General features: G+C 41.4%; 2 protein-coding genes across 6 annotated transcripts in view; both read right to left on the minus strand.

Moving 5' to 3' along the window:
- Positions 1-17,026, minus strand: part of LOC309366602 (uncharacterized protein) — a 59,048-nt gene extending 42,022 nt beyond the window's left edge. The window contains exons 1-10 of one of the 5 annotated variants that reach the window (XM_081905288.1): positions 16,527-17,026; positions 12,606-12,710; positions 12,169-12,301; positions 10,886-10,958; positions 8,759-8,869; positions 6,274-6,387; positions 4,905-5,099; positions 4,641-4,791; positions 653-795; positions 114-266 (exon numbers count right to left, since the gene is read on the minus strand). In XM_081905288.1, the coding sequence (XP_081761414.1) occupies positions 114-266; positions 653-795; positions 4,641-4,791; positions 4,905-5,099; positions 6,274-6,387; positions 8,759-8,869; positions 10,886-10,958; positions 12,169-12,301; positions 12,606-12,710; positions 16,527-16,692 (1,344 nt within the window). In that variant the 5' untranslated portion in view covers positions 16,693-17,026. Of the gene's footprint in view, positions 1-113; positions 267-652; positions 796-4,640; positions 4,792-4,904; positions 5,100-6,273; positions 6,388-8,758; positions 8,870-10,885; positions 10,959-12,168; positions 12,302-12,605; positions 12,728-16,526 lie in introns of all 5 variants that reach the window. The other 4 variants (XM_081905287.1, XM_081905285.1, XM_081905286.1 and 1 more) reach the window with 4 other exon arrangements.
- Positions 17,027-18,267: 1,241 nt separating this feature from the next.
- Positions 18,268-22,487, minus strand: part of CEP57L1 (centrosomal protein 57 like 1) — a 20,007-nt gene continuing 15,787 nt past the window's right edge. The window contains exons 10-13 of the mRNA XM_081904768.1: positions 21,718-21,823; positions 21,410-21,624; positions 19,789-19,933; positions 18,268-18,623 (exon numbers count right to left, since the gene is read on the minus strand). Coding sequence (XP_081760894.1) covers positions 18,399-18,623; positions 19,789-19,933; positions 21,410-21,624; positions 21,718-21,823 — 691 coding nt within the window. The 3' untranslated portion in view covers positions 18,268-18,398. The remainder of the gene's footprint in view (positions 18,624-19,788; positions 19,934-21,409; positions 21,625-21,717; positions 21,824-22,487) is intronic.

Genomic DNA, 22,487 nt, shown 5'->3' on the forward strand with positions numbered 1-22,487 from the left:
ACCCACTTCAACTCAGGATGAGTACACATGGTTTGCTAGTGAGAAGCTGGGAATTTAGATATTTTAGCCTGAGCAGACAATTTATCAGAAGAACCAAATGCAGGTCTTATTACCTTTATGAAAGGAATCCAGTTGGCTCTCTTTTTCAAAGCCATGTTGGGGTCTCTGGTACCCCAGGTTTCTGATCCAGGTGTTCCAGCATCATAAACAGGAAATATTCTCATTGTCTGTTGTTTTCTGAAAATGCTTCTAAACTCATGCATGACCTAAGCATCCCAGGAAAAAGATGCCCTACTAGTAAACATAGGTTTCCACTGAGCACTGCAATATATTTACTATGTTAGATAGTTCAGAGAGAGGAGTAGTATGCACTTAAGCTTCACTGAACATCATAATGAATTTCTATTGACTTAAAATGGGATTTAATTGTACTTATATTACTCTGGATTTTGCCCCAAATTCCTTACTATTACACTTTGGAGGATCATAAAAAATTCAGAAGGGAGATCATTATAGACTTAACTCTGCTGATATCAAAGTAAATAATTGGTTGAACTGTTTATTCTTTTAGCTGTAGACTTTCAGTGGGAGGAGAGGGACCATATCAGTATACATATTATATACAGTAATATAAGAGCAACCATTAAATTACCATAGAAAAAAGTTCCATCTCATCAGCAGAATGCTTCAGGTCTTCCACATCATAGTTGATATGAAATTTAGAAAGTAAACGTCTGAGTTGAGGCTTTAGTTCCTCAATTTCTGCAGTGTGTTGGGGAAGCATAGCTTGGAATCCTATAAGAAGGCAAGAATAAACTGAAAAGATGCATAAAACAAACTTTGTAATGCTGCCAAGTTGCCTTCAGGTGAATTTATGCTTCTGGTGGTGCATCATTTTATATATATATATATATATATATATGCTTTCGTAGATTTTCACGGGTACAGGAATGCAGGTTTTGGTGTCCTCGGGTTTTGGTGTCCTTCTATTTCCATAGTGAATTGTATTTTGGGGTGTAGGCACATCTCAACAGCCTACACCCCAAAATACAATTCACTATGGAAATAGAAGCCAACAACCAACTTCCCTTCCTTGACGTCCTAATCTACAAAAAACCTGATGGCTCCCTAGGACACACTATCTACCGGAAAAAAACACACACCAACCGCTACTTACATGCACAATCACACCACCACCCTGCACAAATAAACTCCGTAGCCAAGACTCTCATCTCCAGAACCAAACGCCTGGCTGACAAAGACCACTTGACAACTGAGTTACAGAATCTCTCAAATGTGTTAATTGCCAATGGATACCAGCAAAACAGGGTTACGAAGCTAATCCAAAAAGAAACACCCCCCAAAAACCAAGACACAGAAGAAAACAATGGCATGGCCCTCCTTCCTTATATCAAGGGCACTACAGATAAAATTAGCAAAATCCTCCATAAACACAATATCAAAACAGCCTTTTGCACCAACCAAAAAATAGCCAATATCCTCAGAAACCCCAAGGATAAAATCCAGTTGGAAAACCAAGGGGTCTATGAAATACCCTGCAAAGTCTGCCCAGCCACGTACATTGGACAAACAAACAGACGAATAAATGCACGTATCGCAGAACACAAGAATGCCGTCAAAAAAGAAGAAAAAACTTCCTCTCTTTTCCAACACATGAAAGAAACAGGACACGAAATTAATTTTGCAGATTCCAAATTGCTCTTTAACATGGAACATCACCACAAGAGAATAATCATGGAAGCCATCGAGATAGAGAAACACCCTCACAACATGAACAAGCGTGACGACACATCCCGCTTGCCAGACATCTGGAAATTAGCCCTCCCCACAAAAACTGACACCAGATCCAGAGGCACACAGAACGCCATCACCAATCAACCACACCAGACCCAAACCCAGACCCTCTCCACAGATAAATTACAGACACCATCCAGTAGCCAAACCATGGTGGCACCTCCGGATGCTGCACCCCCCTGCAATCCCTACACAGATCTGGCTGACACAGGCCACAAAACCACAGCTCGCCCCTATACACGAAGCCAAGCCAGAGCACAACTAAGTGCAGTACAGCCATCTTCTCAGAAAAACTCTTCACAAAGTTCAAGAGGTCAAGACACAAAGACTTTAGCAACTAATCCACACCTAATGACCCACCTAAGTGGTACTCAGGATATCACTCAAGAAATCACTCAAGATATCCCTCAAGTAATTAAGGAACAAAAGAAGAAAAGGCACACTAGCCTGGGAACTTCCTCTCTGCCCAGAACATTGGAGGCTATACACCACACCCCCTCAACAGTATTTATAGGAACTCAAACACTGAGATCCTGCTCTGTTCCAGTAACAAGAAGCCGAAAGCACCAGCCTGAAGATGACGAGTGAGACCTCGTCGAAACGTCGCCTAGACACCCCAACTTTTACACGGGAAGACACCCGAGGACACCAAAACCTGCATATATATATATATATATATATATTACACACACACCCTAAACTATTAAAATTACAGTAGGCCACTGAGGAAGACTGGAAAAGTATATGGCCAGCCTTTTGAAGGGCCAGGTTGTAAGCCTAAAATCACAAATAAAAGGATGTAAATATAGTTGGGCTGCTGCGATAGTCTTGGCGGCATGAGCTCCCAGTTTTTTATTCACCTGACAGTTTGAAACAGTTCAATAGAACGACTTAAAAAACCTGAGATTTATATGCCCCTGCATTCCAAAGTAAGCTTTGGCCCATCTTCCCTAACTGGAAGGCTCTCCCATTCAAGAACCACCACAATTACGAACCATCACAACATTGATGTACAATATTCATTAGCACATGATAACCCCAGATGACAATGTTGCCATGTATCACACCAAAATGAAGCACTGGGCCAGACACTTCTACACCATCTTCTATACATTACATCCGTCTGGATATGTGGGTTTATGATTTGGTGTGGACCAGCGCTTGCAGAGAGATGTACACCCCCTGGTTCCTTATACTTCTACATATATTGGCAATTAATAACATGAACCTACACAGCTGTCAGTGTCTTGTGCTAAGTGTTGGCACTATGACTCTATTTAACCTCATAGAGGACACTCCTCTAAACATGTAGATGTGTTTTGTGGTGGCCCAAAAGGTTGTTGTGAGATGCACCCCAAATTCCATATTTGTAACTGTCTTCTGGGGTCATTAAAAAATGCTTACTCTTGAACAGCAGAGCCCCCTGCTATGAAGATATTTGGTGAGTCAACACTTATTTTGGGTTGCAGGATAAGCCTCAGTTCCTTATTAAGTGTTCTTGTTGAGTTCAATTTCAAACTGTGCTAATACAGCTTGAGAACTAGTAACCAGCTTCTGTCTTGTGCTTTCAGGACTTTTGCAGCAGCCCTTCAAGGTATCCTTTTGTTTAGGATGATAAACTTCTTCCAAGTTATACTATGAATACCAGATATAACTATACCACACAGGTGTCCTTTGTACAGCAGCTCATTGACACACCAAGAATTTTAATCACCATGCAACAACTTGCTAAAGTTCAATAAGGCTCCTGAGGATCTGTAGAGTTATACATAATCTAATTTGTTATCTCACTGCTTGGCAGTAATGGGCCATCTGTGTCCCTATTCTACACTTGGCTCTATCTTAGCTTCTAATGTTTTGCTTAATCAATTTTCTGTTTAATCTATCAAGCTTAGATCTATAAAGCGGACTGAGTTGGAGACCTTATTTAATATAACACTATAAAACAAATGTTCCTGGACAACGCGTCGCTGAAAGTAAACAGCAAAGAAGCAAATCAGTGTGATTAACTTTCTGCCTCCATAAAAGTTCATTTCCTTTCAGAATAAATGCCCAGATGTTGTCTGCGTATATCTACATATCCCCACCTGGCTGCTATCCTGAAATGGCCTTTGTTTAGATTGAAAGGTTGAGAGAGTGGAAGGACTGTGTGGTATGCCCTTGTTAATGCTCAAATTGTAGGAATAGGATTACTGTACAGGAAACTGCGTTATACTGAGTCAGGTCATTGATTCATCTTAGCTCAGTATCATTTGCACTGACTAGCAGTGGTTCTTCAGGATTTATGACAGGGTTTGTCCTTCCCTGTCTTACCTGAAGATGCAGAGGGCCAGGGACAACCTGCCCATAAGGCAGACTAAAGCAGCTGCCTCAGGTGGCAGAATTCTGTGTGGTGGTGCGATCTTGTGAGAAGTCTGCAAGATCTCGTGAGACTTTAACAGAAGCTGTCACTGCACAACCCTGGTAAGTGAGGCTTCCGCAGCAGTGGGATATCTTCTCATTTCACCTCAGGTGGTGAAATGGGACAGGCACCCCTGCCGAGTGCAGAACCCAGGACCCATTGGCATCCAAAGCAGGTGGTCTCCTTTGTGATGCTTGCACAGCTCAATTTCACACCCCGCATGTAATTAGCAATGAACAGAAAACAAATGGGGAGTGCTCTGTATTTCCCCCAGCATCAATGTAACAGTTTGCATGCTTGGAAAATGCAATATCCCAACAACAGAAGGGAAACCTACAGACCACATGCAACAACTGCAAACTAATGCAGTATTGCTACACTGTACAGCGAGGCTCTAAGGCACATGAGGGTAATTCCTTCTTACCATCTGTTGCTGATGTGTCAGGGTGAATAGAGAGCTGGATACTGGGAGACAAATATACAGTTTTGCCAACAGCTTTGAATTTATCACCATCACCCCAGACAGGATGTCTGTTAATCTCCATTCTATGAGAGACAGGCAAGTACTGGAGTACCTACAGAGAGGAACACATGTTTTGCATTTAGTGTTTGTATTCAAAGCACAACTGGGACCCAAAGGTTCCATAATTAAGTTATAAAGTTTTACATTCTATAATCGTCATCTCACCTGAAGGTAGTTATGGATGGTCTTAAGTGAGTGAAGGTGACATACTAGCCACTGTGTGTAAATAGCCAGGTCTTCTTGGGTCACTAAATTTGTAGGATTTTCCTTTCCTGCCAGGAAGTTCTCCCGGGCACTTGACAATCTTGCTGCCCTTTGAACAGCGTCATTGTACTCCTGCATAATATGAGCCACTTGTTTCTAGGGAGATAGAGAGAAGAGACATGATTTTCTCAGAAAGATTAATTAATTATCTAGAACATCCTTGTTTTAGCCTTTCCCTCCGCAGGAGTCTCAAATCAAGAACAGGAGTGGCGCCATTTGTGTGTGTGTGAGGGGGATGTAGTCCTCTAGATAAAATCTGAAAAACAATGTTTTGGAAAGGGCTTTTAAAAAAAAGTCTTCAGAGCTTTTCACTGTATGGAGGTCCATGCACCAAGAAATACTGAGAACACAAGACTCTTTTAATAGACATCTTCAAAACAACCACAGGCTGCTGACATCTTAATAACTGGAATTGCCGATATGGTCCATGTCCTTTTAACAGTCCCCTGACCCTCTGGTTTTCAATATTAAAACTGATTTACACATGGAAGAGGCACTTATGGTATAACTTCCATAGACTTTGGCACTTCAGATTGCCAGGGCACCGAATCTCCTATTTGTAATAGTTACTATGCACAGTTCCTGCACATAGAAAATTAGCATAGCAGGGGGAAAGGCTTTCACAGTCTTGTTTTCTACAAACAGGGAAACTTTTATTCCTTGATGAAGGAGCTGTACCATTATTATTATTATTATTATTATTATTATTATTATTGAAATTCACATTAACTCAAAGTGTTTGAGAGTTGCCATTGCTGTGCAAGCAGCTGTGCACATGCTTCATTATGACCAAGTGTAAGGATAATATTGCAACAGGGGCTAGGCAGCATCTTTTTGCAAGTGCATGATATCCACTGGATCTGAGAATGAGGTTGCCATAGAGGGCTGTCACAACTGGATGCCGCCCATTATGATTAATTACGTATGAGGCACATAATCTTGCACATAACGTTTACTGAGCATTATAAGGTGAACTTCATTTATACAGAAAGAAAACAATGGGTTGTATCCATACATATTCAGAGTAGACCCAATGGGATTAAGTCAGTTGCATCTGTTGATTTTAAGGGGTCTATTTCCAAGCAGGATTTAGTTGGATTCAACCGTATGTACATATTTACAGTTCTGTCCCCTACATGCAAAGGAAATTAAGCCAAACTCACAGCTGAGCTTTTATTACACACCTGGGAGGAAAACCCATGTTCCTATTCCAACTCAACAAATCTATGATTCTATTTTTAGCATCTGTGGCACTATGAGATTAGCATACCTGGTACAAAGGATAGAATTGCTCAATAACACTGCTGTGCTGACAAAATCTCTTCCATCTAAGCATGTGTAAATATTTGCTTTGGACCAGCTGCGTGATTCTGTCTGTAAAAAACTATACAAAAAGCAACAGAATTTTATTTTATTTTTTTAAAAACCCCACAGTGGCATTGTTTCCAGAATACAGCACTATAGTAGGTGCTGGAATACAGCACTATAATAGGTGCTGGAATTTATGAAAGGTTTTGAGTTGTCAAAACTAATTTCCTTCAAGGAAATGGCCAGACCCAAGTGTATATCAGGGAGTAGTGACCTACTGATAAGCCTCTTTTATTAAAGGTAAAAGGTAAAGGTACCCCTGCCCGTACGGGCCAGTCTTGCCAGACTCTGGGGTTGTGCGCCCATCTCACTTAAGAGGCCAGGGGCCAGCGCTGTCCGAAGACACTTCCGGGTCACGTGGCCAGCGTGACAAAGCTGCATCTGGCGAGCCAGAGCTGCACACGGAAACGCCGTTTACCTTCCCGCTGGTAAGCGGTCCCTATTTATCTACTTGCACCCGGAGGTGCTTTCGAACTGCTAGGTTGGCAGGCGCTGGGACCGAGCAGCAGGAGCGCACCCCGCCGCAGGGATTCAAACCGCCGACCTTTCGATCGGCAAGTCCTAGGCGCTGAGGCTTTAACCCACAGCGCCACCTGTGTCCCCAAGCCTCTTTTATTAGCACATGCAAAATACTGAAAAGGAAAGGAATGGAGAAGCATTTGAAAAACAGGATGCAGTGTGGAATCAGCTGTCCAAATGGGGCAAAGCAAAACATTCCAGTGCACTAGAATGAGTCCAAAGTAAGACCTGGGTCAGGGGTTGGGAATCTTTTTTAGACCAAGGGCCACCATCCAGAGGCCACATGCCGGAGGTCAAAAATGGGTGGAGCAATGGATATTATTATTACCTTTCTACAATAGGCTATGTTATGGACACACACAATTCAGAAGTTCTCCTCTCCATCCCACAGGCAACAGACACGTTCACAGTTCAAGAGCAGAGCTTATTTTCAGCTGGAACTCGCCGGACCTCAGTTCCAGCACCTCTCGGGTGGGTTCCAATAGAACAAGGGAGGTGTTTGTGGCAAGTTCTGGCATCTCTTTTTCTAGAAAACTATCACTGTTATGGGACACAGGTGGCGCTGTGGGTTAAAGCCTCAGCACCTAGGACTTGCTGATCGAAAGGTCGGCAGTTCGAATCCCTGCTGCGGGGTGCGCTCCCGCTGCTCGGTCCCAGCGCCTGCCAACCTAGCAGTTCGAAAGCACCTACGGGTGCAAGTAGATAAATAGGGACCGCTTACCAGTGGGAAGGTAAACGGCGTTTCCGTGTGCAGCTCTGGCTCGCCAGAGCAGCGATGTCACACTGGCCATGTGACCCGGAAGTGTCTCCGCACAGCGCTGGCCCCTGGCCTCTTGAGATGGGCGCACAACCCCAGAGTCTGTCAAGACTGGCCCGTACGGGCAGGGGTACCTTTACCTTTACCTTTATCACTGTTCAAGAGTATATTCCCTCTAGTCAAAATCAATTGAGATCAGAGAGAGGATGTGGCCTGGGGATGGACCCCAAAGATTTGCAAAGGGCCTCCTTGAACCACTGAGCCTGAGGTTCCCCACCCCCAGTCAAAGTAATTATGTGGAACTTGGCCCATATTCTCCTGCTCCCCTGTACAACTTCTGTGGAGAAGAACACATGTAATTATATTTTGTATCATGTAAAGGAACAATCACTCTTGCTCTGCTGCTGTTATGCTCTCCTCGCTTCTCAGTAAAGCAAGACGCCTGGGGGCTGCACTGGTTTCCTCTGGATGTCAGGGAAAGCAGCACACTGGAGGCTTATATCTGTTTACATATATATAAGCAGAGTACAACGGAAGCCAACAGAATCCTACTTTAGGCAGATACTAATCCTGTATCAGATCCCCAAAGCAAAGAAGTCACAAGGCTAAGCAGCTGTTTGGAACCTGCCCTTTTTAAAGCTACATCAAACTAAAGTCTCTCAAATCTCTCTCTTTCAGTGGCTCTTTGCACAATGCAAAGAGTAACTGCCTTCTTTTCTACCACATGGAACAGCTTGCAGAGCAATGATCTTAGACCACACCCTGCAAACTGACTGATAATAAAGGGAAAACAACCTTAGTCATTAACTCCTACCTGGGAATTATCAATCGATTATTCCTGGCATTTGATAAGCAATCAGCTGAATGAAGCTATACCCTTGCCATCAGATGTACAAGGTATTCCTTGTGCTGCTGCCACAGTGAAAACCAACTTGTGAGCATACTAAATATCGGTTGTAGCGTTTGATAAAAAAAAAGGTCTACATAAAGGCACCTATTTTTATTCACAGACATAGCTGTATGAAATTTCATTTCATGTGTGCCCATGATAGCAAATTCACACTGAAAAATGCCAAATGAGTCTTCAAATCACAAGCATGACAAATATTACCTGGTGCAGTAACAAAGGTAAGCTTTCAAATGTATATTCCCTTTTTAGACAGGTCTCTAGCTCCCTCTGCATGAGATCAGCCTGAATTACAACAGGCTTTGCCTCTGCTACCTGTAAATGAAGGACAGAAGAATAATTTTGCTCTGAAATTAAGTTCTGTAGATTCAGGACATCCTAGGTGCAGCAGTTGAGTTCTACACATGTCAAAAACACTTTCATTTGAAAGTTTTGAACACTAAAGCTGATTTTAATTTCATATTCTAGAGTGGGTTTCAGAGGTCTGTGAACCTACCACAATTTTTTTCCAAAGCAATAAATTGAGTGTGTGTGTGTGTGTGTGTGTGCGCGCGCACACACACACACACACATATTTTTCTGAGGAGGGAGTCCAGAGCTTTCATCAGACTCTCAAAGGGTCCATAACCCACAGAGGGTTAAGAGCACTGTCTTAGATTAAGAAAAATTGATTGAGATAATAAATATATTTCCTTTTCCAGAATTTTCCCTCTCCTTTCTCAGTTCAATATAGTGTTTGTGATCCCATGGAGAAAGGGACATACTACGGTTAATATTCTTCATCCTGAGTCCCTATGATAGGGAGAACTTAATTGCTGAATTAAAGAACTAGAAGAAACACTGTAGTTAATTATCACACCACTAGACTTAAAAATCCAAAAGGTTATTGAAGTAAATACTGGAGGCTGTACCATTAGGCCAAATGGGGCATTGCCCCACCAAACCAGACCCCACCTGCCTGCCTTCTTATTTACATAGAAGTGGCACTGGCTGTCAGCTTCTTTGCGCTTGATCTCGGGATTCATCTGCACCGCAACTGAAAATGTTTACTTTTTCAATTTGTCCTTTGCTGACCTCTGCAGGTCCATGTCTGACTGCTTTGTGCATGTATAACCACCTGGAGGTAGGGCTTCAAGAACCACACGTGTTGTACTCTTTTAGCTATTCTTCCCACCTCCCAACCATCTGCTCTTCAGTCTGTCCCTTCTTTATTCAACAGCACATGTACGTGCACACCCAGCAAAACACATGTGCTGTTTCTTCTCCCCTGCCCCCTTCAAGTAGAGGAAAGGACAGAAGGAAGTAAAGAAAGCACCTGTCTCTCTCACACACTGTCTTGAAAGGAAAGAAAAAAAGGTGTTTCCAAGTCTCTACCCCGCCCCTCCACTTCATCGTTTGTTTGCCTGGCTGTAGTACTTATGAGTACCACTGATATTGCACACATTTGGTTTTTCCAAAAGAGCTAATTAAGTGTGTGAGTTGTGGTGATGGGTTAATAAAACACAACTCATTCTGTCTACAGCACCCGCAGTCACCAGCCAGCTGGAAGTTAAACAGGGTCACTCCCATAAGCAACAATTGAGAACTGGAGTCGTGCAGAGGTGGAGGCTGCAGAAAGGTGGGCTGCAACCAAACTGCAATAGTGAAAATCCAGGGGGTGAAACAACCACTGGTGCTACTTTAACAGAGGATTTTAAAAACCTTTTCACGTTACTACTGGTTAGTGAAAAGGCAGGTTTTCACTAAGGAAAAAACGTTGATGCCGTCCTCTCAGTAGGAATGTCATATGGCTATTGCAAGACATTTAACTTAAAAATAAATAAATGAACAAGATGAATTAAATGACACTGCAGATGAGCCCACATTGTTAACCTTATAGAACTCAGCAGGGACATGAATAGGGGCAAATCTAGAATTAGCTGTCATGGGCTCTAGCTCCACCTACTGTTGGCCTTCTGCCTTCCACCCTACTACTCTCAATGGGCATCAGACACCACTTTAACAGTGCCAGATGGATCCAGACCCTTCACAGCGGGGACATGAATAAGAAGGTCTTACATGCTCTTACAAGCTGCACTGGGCTTATTACTGCACTCGTATTCCCCGATTTATTTTCCTGTAAAAACTATAAAAGCTGAAATAATAGAATACAGTTTAATTACTAAAAAGACTGAACTTCAGGCTTATCCTAACCATGCTTACTCAGAGGCAAGCATCACTGAGTTCAGTAAGGCAGGTAAGCATGAGGCACAGGACCTGAGACTGGTTTCTCTGAGACTTTTACAATGTTATCTAATGAGGTATTTTCACACTGACATTTTCATCACTTACTTGTAAACATTTCTTCAGCGCCAATTCCCTTTCTCTTCTGAAGTAATCAACATCTTTTGGGAGGGGGACAGAGCTATGAAAGATTACCAAACTTCCTTTAGAGAAACGTAGAATTAGCAACAAAATACTTGAAAAAATCGTCTGAAAAATCAATCATCTGAAAAAATTGTAAAATTCATATAGTTTATGCCTGCAGTAGTTATGAATACACTGCCACCCTGCCCATGACAACTCTTTCATTTTTGCCCATTGGCAGATCCCTGCTTTTAGCAAAATGGTCTTCTGACATATTCATAAATCACAAGCAGCACACCAGAATGCTTGTTGGATGAATGGATGTGCAGCAGATGCTCTCAAAAACTAGATTCGGGTAGATTGACTGGCCGTCTCCTTTGGAAGAGGTTCTCTGTGCTGAATGGAGTCACACATTTTGAACAAAACATAAACGTTTAGCAGGATTCAGTCAAAGTGACAGTTTTCAACACCCTAATCCATTTAATTTCAATGGGTAGTTCATCTCACACTTTGAGAAAGGAGAGCAGGACAGAACTAGAAAGAGCAAGTAAAGTTAGCAATATTTATGGATTTTAAACTAAAGTGAAAATAAGTACCATGCTACAGGTTGGGCCTAGGCTGAAAGCCACTGCTCCACTATAATATTTGATTGAATTAGAGAAAGCAAACACACCACACAGAAAAATCAATGTATGATAAATGTTACATATGAACCGACCAGGGTGCTGCAATCATCATCTCAAGCCCTTCTTTGTGTGCCCCCTTCCATGGGAGGTCTTGAGAGTGGCGACTTGTGTATGAGCCTTTTCAGTGGTAGTTCTTTGCTTGGGGAATGCTCTCCTCAGAGAGGCTTACCTGCTGCCATGGTTTTTAGGTGCTGGGCAAAAACATTTCCTTTTCGTTAGGGCTTTGGCTTTTAATTATCTATTATCTTCTTGTGTGGGTGGGTTGTTTCTAGTTTTTTTTTCAAAAATAGAATCTTTATTTATTTATTTTAATTGAGACTTTATCATGAAGCTAAAATAACAATTCAGTTTTTTATGCTGGTTTTAATGTATGCATGTGTTTGCTTAAAACACAGTGAGTTGCTTTGTGTTGCGGTGGCAAACAAACGACTAATAAATTTAATACATAAAATAAGTTATTATAGTAACAGGCATCTACTCTTGCAATTAACAAACAATTAAATGCATGGGAGTTGCATTGAAACAGAGCAGTTCATTTACACTAGAACCATGTTTCTGTCTGAGGAAAATAGTTCTCTTTACCAATACCGTGTCCCCTGCAGATTCCCATTTCCCTCTATTTCTGTCTTTAGTTCTTCCAGCTGTACAGCTAGTTCCTTTTCCACCTGCTGGACCCTCTCAGTGGAAGAGATCTTGTAAATTTCATCCATTTTGCCTTGATTCACAAAAAGGGAATATTGGTTAGTAACTCAGCATGGCTATAGAGCCACAGATTTCCTAAAGTGTACATAAATATGAACTGCAATATAGGACAAATGCACACACACCCTTTGACAGGAGAACTTTAAAAACCGATTAAAAAAACCGAGTATCTGTTTTTTAGACTTTCCCATATGCGTGTGCGCACTTCATTGCTGCAGACACTTTCCCCTCAACCTGGAAGATACTGGAAGTGACCGGACAGGGTTGGGTAAAATGTGAATGAAATGAAAGTAAAGTAGAAAAAGTTCAGCTCTCACCTATGTGCCTCTTCAGATTCCACCCATGTGTAGTGACTGACCAGGAACAAGACCTTGGGAGTGTAGTAAATAACTCAATAAAGATGTCAACCCAATGTGTGGCAGCTGTAAAAAGGCAAATTCTATGCTAGGAATCATTAGAAAATAAAAGCTGCTATCACAATGCCATTGTGGCAAATATATGGTGGAACCACATTTGGAATACTGTGTAGAGTTCTGGTCCCCTCACCTCAAAAAAGATATTGCAGAGTTGTAAAAGGTTGCAGTATTTGGGACCTTATAAAAGTTGAGTAAGATGTGGAACGATAGAAATTTATATAAATTATGCATACGTAACCCCCCCATTACACTAGAACTGAATGATGATGAGTATTGGAAGATTCAGGCAGGTAAAAGGAAGTAGCGTCCTCATTTAGCACAGACAAAGCAGTAATGGCCACCAGCCTAGACAGCTTTAAAACAAGATTAGACAAATGCATGCAGGAGTGGGCTAGCTATCGGTGGCTATGCTCTGCCTCCACAGTTGGAGGCAGCAACACTTCTGAATACCAGTCGCTGGAAAACCACAAAAGGGGAGAGTTCTCTTGTGCTTGAATCCTGCTTTTGGGTTTCCACAGGCATCTGGTGGGCCACAGTGAGAACAGGATGCTGGACTAGATGGGCCATTTGTTTTATCCAACAGGCTCTTATGCTAATCTGAACAAACATACATTGCAGAGGCAAGCGAACTGAAACAAAATGGTTATTCAGTTGACACAAACAGTTCGTCAGGCATGGTGGTTTATTTCAACCAAGGTAGGATGATGTAATAATAATAATAATAATAATAATAATAATAATAATAATAAAACCTGCTTCCTGCTGGTTGATAACAAACAGTGGATGTTTTACACACTAATAATTGGATACTATTTTTCTATGGCACCAGCATCCAGACCTTATGGTGAACCAAGTTACCTCAGGAAGAAAAGGAATGGGTTGCTATTCCTGTTACGGTCACAGAAAGACAAACTTAGGCCTACAAAGCTTTGCAGTCATATACAGTAGCCCATGTTGGGGGGTGGGGAGTGGGAGTCATGAACTCTCTTGCTTTATGTTTCCTGTATTGGGTGGGGTCACGTGTCATCAGGTCACATTACATGGCTGGTGAGCTGCATTTGGTTTAGTGTGTCAAAATGTACAGGTTTTATGAAATACTAAAGTAGGCCCAATACTCTGCCTACATCTGTTGCCAATCATGACAAGCGCAAGTCAAAGTCCTTCCCTCTGTTTCGGCTTAGTGAAATGAGACTATTTAAATCTCCATACCATTTTCCTAAAGGAGCTCAAGGTAGTGTACATGGTTCTCCCCGCTCCTCATTTATTTGTAGAACCACCCAGTAAAGTGAACTGAGTGGGAATTTGAACTCAGGTCTCCTTAGTCCTAGTCCAACACTCTTAACTACTACACCACCAGAACAGGCCTGGGTAATATATCAATTTATCGCCCAGGACCAGTATGAGGAGCAGACTGTGATGTCGGCTTCACTCAGCAGTATATTGCTAGTGAAACCGCCAATGCTGAGTCCCTTTGCTAGTGACTTCCTTCAGCGAGCGTTGCTGGCAGAGGGACTCGGGAGCGGTGGCGGTTTCACCAGTGATATATCACTGAGTGAAACCGCCATCCCACTCTGCCCTCATACTGCGCAGAGGGAGGAAAAAAGCTGCATCAGCGAGGTACCGCTACAGCTTGTTCCTCGCTCTGCATGTTTTTTAACTGCTCAGCTGAGGAGTGTGCAGTTGCCGCTCCCCTCCAATCAGTTAAAAGGATTTCCCCAGCCCCGCATAAGCAGGGGGAGCCCCAGGGATGGGGAGGCCTCTCTATCCCCGGCAGAGCCACAAAGAGGATCCCCAATGCTCTCCCCACTTGTCTGCGAGCAGGGGGAGCACCAGGGATGGCTCAGCTGGGGATCAAGAGCCCTTCCATGCCCCAGCTAAGCCGTACAAACATCTAGGCACTGGGGTGAAACTGCATTGAGAGCTGTAGGAATTTCCCCCGGCGCCTCAAAGGCTGAGGCCAATGCAGCTTGTTTTTTCAACGTTGCAGTATATCGCCAGATCACGATGTTTGGCTGGTGATATACCGCGATGTTCAAAAGCTGATCTCGCCCAACCCTGCACGAGAACAGGTTCTACCCACCCTGCCAGTTCTTCACAGCAGCGGCTAGCCCTAGTAGAATGGGAAAACATGATTAAATAATCCAAAATGTTATAAGGCCACCATTTCCACCAGTCTATGCTGATAATCACATCCAATTATTCTCTTGTGTATGACTCCATAGTCCAGTTTCACATTATCTCCTGCAGTGCTCATAAGAAGGCTCAATTTCTGAGTTGCTTGGATTGCATTAGTTGCTGCCAAGAAGTCATGCCACATAAATCTCTGTCTCATGGTAAGTACTGGTAACTTGTGTGAACCTGCAGCCACATAGTACAGGCACTTTTCATCTATCAGATAGTTAACATGCCCTGGAATATATTGCAATGTGAAGCATTTTCATAGGAAGGTAGAAAATTGCCCAAACCACCCGGGGCTGTTTACCACACAAATTGAAAACATAATGTAATATATCAAAAAGAATGATGCTACCCACTAACAGCATACGAATCAGTCTGGCTTACTTGACCCAACAAGTCCTCCTCCCCTCACAAAGGCAAACAAACCCCACTGCAGCCAACCAACCATACCCTGGGCCCCCAACCTTTCTCACTACCAAGGAAACATAACAAGCGAATAGAAAAATATCCTATCTAGTTGACGCTGATACGAGACCACACACGTACATTGCAAAAAATAAAATTTTTACCACCACCCCTCCTCTCCCCCCCACCGTCTTCCTGACCTTATGCTGTACTCAACACTAATGTCTCATAACAAATGCAACTGATCTGTAGAAAAGTCTGCAACTTGGGGGGAAAAAGAAAAGGTATGTACCTTTGTAAACCAAGAAAATCTTTAATAATAATAAAAGGACACTGTCCAACGCACAAGACTGAGAGCTGTGTTTGTGTGTGTGCGTGTGTGTGCACGCACATTTGTTAAAACAAAGTAATTTTCTTATGGACTCAGCAAAAGACAATGAGCAGCTGCTACTGCTTTTTTAAAAAGCAATTTTCCACCCTTTTTCTTTTTTTAAAAAAAACTAAACATGCAAGCTCTTACTCGAAGCACCGTATCTATTCCATGGTACATTGTCTCCAAGGTCTGGACCTCAATTATTTTCTGAAATTATAGCTGATCAGTTTTACTCCCTCCTTTAAAGACCAAAGACATGATTGAACAAGTTGAATTAGTAATGAGATTAAGATCAGCACTGTGAAATAAGTGTATAAAATTTCAAAGGAAACATGATTAATGACATCAAACTTGTCTACCAACTTAAAAACACAGGTAGTGAAATGCCTGTTGTTATGGCTGGGGGGCGGTCAGCGGAAAGGTTACGGAAGAAAAAGTGGGGTAGTAGACCAAAAAAAAAAAAAAAGGTTATTTGGTTTGATTTGGGAAGTCCTTATTCAGTCTATCAGCCAACACACCTGCACAGAAACTAAAAATACAGTTTTAAAGCTTTTAATTAGATTGAAGAAATCATTATTCTCCCCTTATCTCCATGATGATTAAAAAAAAACTTATTTCAGTTTAGTTTTGATTTAGTTTGCCAAGGGAAGAGCTACATATTGGCTTCTGTGTCAGCTAACAGAAAGCTAACTTTTCTTTGAAAATGTTATATGCAGCAATTACAGCATGGATTAATAAGCAAGGAAATGATTTTAACAGACTGCACCTAGTGCAGTATAAGTGATAAACGATAAACTGATTTACTTGGAATTATTTAAAATGCTTTGCCTTATCTTAGATCTCCCAGCTTGAGAGCAATATGATACCTGGTAGGAACAGCAAGGTCGCAGCCTCCCAAGTGCAGAAGGTAAACAGCCTCCAGCAGAGCAAAGAGAAGCCCTGTTGTGTTACTGGAAACTGTAGCAGCAAACCACGTCTCCCACAGGTTTCTATAGCTAGTGAAATCGAACACCGAAGTAGCAACAGAGGCATTCGTCACTGTGCTTGTGCAGGCCGAACTGTAACCATAGCAACCTCAGCATGCATACACACAGTCCACTGAAAAAGAATTGACCATGCTTCTAAAACTAAAGGGTGGTGCACTGCTCCATTGCAATGCAGAATACAGGAGCTTTCCACAGAAGGAGAGGAACAAATACTTATTTCAGCCCTGGAGGACAAAAGACAAAGTAGGCATCCAGACAGTTCTGCTACAAAGCTAAATAAGAGAAGTGCAAAACCTATTAGAATATTGACAGCAATGATGGTGAAGCCACATTTTTTTTATATATAAAGCTGTTAAAAAGCATTTGGCTATCAAACAATAATTACGGTATATTCAATAATCATTTTCCCCTTACATGACCCGACTCCACCTGATTTCCCCCAATTCTTTCTGCTAGTCTCCTGCCCCACATACCAAGTCAGAAGGTGCACCAACTCTCAAGAGAGGCTTTTTGGAGGGGGCATGAAGAGGGCTGAAATGTGGATATTCCTCATATCTGTGTCCCTTATTTATTTATTTTAGACTATTCATATCCTACCAATATGCTAAAGATCTCAGGGTATACAAAGATAACTTCAAATAAAATATCCATATTCATGAAATCACAGAAGTAGGTGGAAAAACTCCAGTAAAAAGTTTAGAATACCACACATCTATCAGTTGATTACCTGGTTTGGGACTTTAATTAAAAAAAATCAATTCAGAGATTCTTCGGGTAAAATCCAGCATCTATCTGCCACTGGAACAGACACCATTAGTGGAACAGATTGCTCTACCCCCTGCACTCACCCAAGATGTACTCCTAATTGTTGCGGGAGCCTCTGAAACATATTTGGGGTGTGTACAGGGAAGAGAATAAATCATGCTGCATGCCCCAAAGTCCACTTGTTCTGGATGTTGCCCAATGGACTGAGGACTGGACATCTGCATGTACAGCATTTGCTATACCAGTCAACTACCTACTGAGTTAGAACATGAAACCTCTCACATGCAAATAAAGAGTATTACATGCCCAACACCAACTGGTTAGGTTCATTACCCCCTCCCCCCCTTTCACAAGAACCAACTCCTGGATAAATCCCAGGCACCTCACTGAGTTCTCAAGTCATGCAGGGCTGTCACCTAACTATTTCTGTGGAATTTAAATTTTTCTTGCTATACATTAATTATCCTTTTTCTCAAAACAGAAAAGAAAATGAGTGAAAGCTCTTTAGACTGCTGTTAAAGAGGTCTCAGTCAAATGGATACTAAGAATAATGGTCAGATAAACAGTGATGTGGCTTAAAACTATAGATTAAATCTCGGGGGGCAATACTGAAAGGCAGGCTGTAAACATTTTAAATAAATAAATAAATGAATAAGCATAGATAGTCATTTAGAAGCCAAATGCTAATTTTTGCTCATAGATGATTCAGTTCTTTCTCCCCTCAATACTGTACAAAAACCAGTGGTATTTATTATATATAGGCTGGTAGGTTGTTATTATTATTTTTAATAAAAAAGAACACTTCATTAGAACAATTACAATTATATTTTTAAATGTAAAATTAAAAGTCAAGATAGAAACAATAAAAAATATTTATTCCAAAACTAAGCTGCAGAATTTAAGGGCACGTTAATGAACAGATTTGTTCAAGCCAAGATAATAAAATCAGCCCCCAATGGGCAATTATCTATAAGCCAATTTTGAGAACTAAGGTTCCCACACAATATCATCTTTCTTCAATACTGATTGAAGCTTCTGAGCACTTTTTAATAGCTGGAGAGAACTTGTGCTTTTATTCATAGGACAGGCACTATTCACACTGGCTCTTGAAGCGGCTGAAGTCTCTTTTGCTCCTTTTAATCCATTAGGTCTTGATGCTGAATTGGCTGCTTTTTGTTTCAGTTTTTTAGCCTTTTGCCTCAGTCTGTAAACCTAAGAAGAGAACAATTCTATAATACATCTAATGTACAAAGAAACATGCACTTTTGGGCACAAAGGACCCTGTAAGTCAGTGCCTACACCACACAGCTTTCCCCACCAAGACATTGAGTACTTTTCCAGATATATTTGTTTATGATACAGGAAGGCCAAGCAAGGACATTGTCAGTTGTTTTTCTGCAGTTTTGGAATTTGCTTGCAGTGGCTGGTTAGAACAAAGGGAAGAATGAAAATAGATATACCTAACACTTCCTTGCAAGCATATGGTAATATGCAATACACAAAAATATTACATCATGGTGGTGGCATAATTTTCAACTCATAATGTAAATACAGTTATCAATGAGTCATGTTACAACCCAGTAACAGAGAAGGTGAAGACGTCTATTTAATCCCTAAGACCAGTTATAGTCTAGAAGGGACAACATATTCATGTATTAGCATCTAGGTTTTTTAAAAAAAATTCCTCAATTTAACACACACAAAACCAGATGCTGCACAGGAGATGTGTAAACAGTTTTCTAATGGTTAGCTCTTTTTAATGAAAAGCAATCATGGGAGGCCCCCATGGAGAAGAGGAATGGTGGAGGATGGGAAGACAAAGCACTGCTGCTTATTTCATTCTCATCCAATGAATTTGGACACTAAGAATGAAAAAAGATATGAGGACATCCCTTGCCTACCAGTGAGAAAACATCTGGGTATGTGCTGTGATTCTGAGCAGACAAATGGCAAATCCTGATTGCAGGCTTACAGACTGATTTTTCAGAAAGAAAGACCCACCCTCTCACCACACATAAATTGATTTATTCATTTCATAAAATTTATACTCCGCTTGATTGTAAAAATAAATAAATCCTCAAAGTGGTTTTTAGAAGATAAAACAGTAAAATCAAGAATACATCCACCCACTCTTTCAAAACCTTTTAGGAGACAGTTCATATGTCTCCTACACAACATCTAGTTTGCTTGTCTCGTTCAAAATCTAATACACCCATATAAGTCTTAGCAAATTTATTTTATATAACCTCACCACCTATTACGCATTGTTTCTGCAAGACTCATATAATCTAGGCACTGTCTTTCTGAAAATACTAGTTATTTTTTGCACTGCCTACACTGTCAATCCCTTTTCCTGACTTCAGGACGGTTTGCTTACATTTTCTTGGTGCTTTCTCAGTTTTGATATCTGCTCTCCTTTAGATTCCATCTGTTTCACAAGACAATCTAGTTCACGTTCTAGGTCTTCCCGAACCTCCTGGTTTTGTGTTTCTTGTATCTGCTTTAGGAGTTCTTGATGTTCACTGTTGGAAGACAAACTCTCAGTGGTCATTTTAGGCACAATCCAATCCACCACTTCCCTCCGAAGACTATTGTATTTCAGCATGTCCTCCAACGTATGATGATTGACTGTACGTTGTACAGTGACAACGTAAGTACTATTAGGGAATACTTCTCATTCCAGAAAGTACAGCATCTATGTTTGAAACAGTGTCACACTGTCCTTAACACATTATCATCAGAAAATAAGCTACTTCTCTGTGTAGCGTAAAAATTTCATATTGCTATAGTCCTGTTTTCTATGCAGATGTTGCTTCAGCAACAGAGTTACAAACAAGTTCTAAATAGACTATCTAGGGCTTGGCTGGATGAACAGAGTGAAAAAGTAACATTTTGAAGTTACTGGAGCTCCAAATGCTACAATGAGAAGCAAATGTATTAAAGACCAGAAGATATGCTGTTTAGACTAGAGCTGCAATAACTGGATATGCTATCATGCACCCTACTAGGACTAAATGTGTTTTGACTTCTATCACAATAAGAAGTTGGCAGTTAACAAAACACCGCATTAGAGTCTTGTGGCTCAAAGGCGTCTATAGACACAAATTCTTGCAATTATGGTTTAGAGCCTAAAATAAGTCCTCAGCTGCTTGTAGAAGATGGGTTAATTACCATAAATGGCAAGTTGCAAAACAGAAGACTTAAGCCCACAAGGGGTTTGCACTGCAGGCAATACATTTTTTACCTTTTAAATGCTTCATTGCTTTCTGTGACTTGCCACTAAAGTCTTAGGGTGTTTTCACAAGTGATACCAAAAACAGTAGGACTAGAATCTAAAGAGCTGTATTAGGCACACCTCTTTTTTCTTTTAACGGCACCATCGCACCTGCCCTATCATATATTACTTTTGAATAGCACTTTGTCATGCTGCACTGCTGTTTCAGTAACTTATTCTACTATACTAACATGAGACTTGATGACTTGAGAAGGTAACCCATTAGGAAAAGGAAAACTCTGGTCCTAAACCTCTGCTGCCTTGCAGGATATCTTCAGGAGAAAAGGCTAAGGAGTAAACCCTACACAAATCTGGAGTCCTTAAGATGGTTTGATAGTGCATTGTATACCTCCTTTCAGTAGCTCCTGGGGCCAAGCTGATGTCAAATATTTTTCTCTGCTTTCCTTTGGACCACATCAGCAAGGCCAATTGTCATCTGGGCAGTCTAGGACCTCCATACACACAGCCCAGGCTTGTACGCTAGGAAGGTCACTTTGGTGCTGCTAACACAGCAGTTAGGCTTCACCCCCCGAGGTGCACTCCATTGTCTCTTGAGACAGACGGATGCCATTAATAATATCCGCATGGAAAATGGGGGTTTAAAATTATTCCTAGCACCACTTGCAAAAGTGCCCAAATAGTTTCTTCTCAACTCACAAAACAATTTGCCCCAAGCAAATACAATTTTTTGTATTCAAATGGATAAATGAAAATGAGTACTTACAAGTTCATTTGTCCCAATTCATCTTGCATAATCAAGAGAAGATCTGAAAGATGCTCAGTAGCAGAGGAAGATGTGGAGCAAGATGAAGGTCTGCTCGTGCCAGTCCTCTTTTCACCTCCTTCTGGGCGTTGTGAAGCTGCACTCTGACTACGGTATTTCATCATATGCAAAACGCTTTGAACATTTGCAACAACTGAGTGACTTGAGCTAGCGGACTTGTGGGGAAAGCAGCACATAAGAAAGCCTCATTAAACAAACGGTAATTTAAAACAAATTCTCAATGGTGATGATGATGATACATCCCTTACCTTCCCAGCAACAAAAGGTAGTGTCCCAGCTGGTAGGTATGGCTGTGAGCCGCATGCTTTCCTCAAACCAGAAGGTTTCTGAGAAGTATAAAAACTAGAATTATTTCTTTATTTCAAGAAGCAGAAGTAGTGTCCTAAACTTGCAATTGTATCATGTGTCAGATTGCTTTTCTAATGTGTCCCAAGCAACCTTTTAAATGGCTAGAACAACTGTGTAGGAGCATGCTGCTATATGCAGTTTTAAGAAGTATTATTATAGTTTGCTGAAGTTGCATTGTTACCAAGACAAGACTTCCAGCGTTATCAGCATCTCCAATGTTCAGAATAATCAACAGGATGTTAAGCTGTCTTGAGACTTGGCAAAATATGAAAAATGCTCAGAAGACAAACTTGCTGTACAGTTAAAGTAATAGTTGTGTGTTAAAATACAGAAGAGGTCTTAAATCCCCTTGTGTAAGCTACCTCTTGTCAGTTCTTCCTCCCTCTGTAGCACCATGTCACACCTGAAGCCTTTTCTGAGGATGCCGCACAAACATCCATTCACCCCCCTGTGCACCCTTTTAATGTCAATCTCACCATTAAGCTTCAAAAAAAGCCACTGAAGACAATAGAAGGCTTCTTCCAAACCTAACTGCAGTTTGTATGTGAGCAAATTTTTTGTTATTGCTTCATGCTGCTTTTAGACTTGGAAAATACCTATTGGTGTCAATAGTTCCCCCCCCCCCAACACACCTAATTATACAGGTGACAGGGCAAGGAGGAGAAGCTGT

The sequence above is a fragment of the Podarcis melisellensis genome, assembly GCF_964234715.1.
Source record: "Podarcis melisellensis genome assembly, chromosome: 3".
Taxonomy (NCBI): domain Eukaryota; kingdom Metazoa; phylum Chordata; class Lepidosauria; order Squamata; family Lacertidae; genus Podarcis; species Podarcis melisellensis.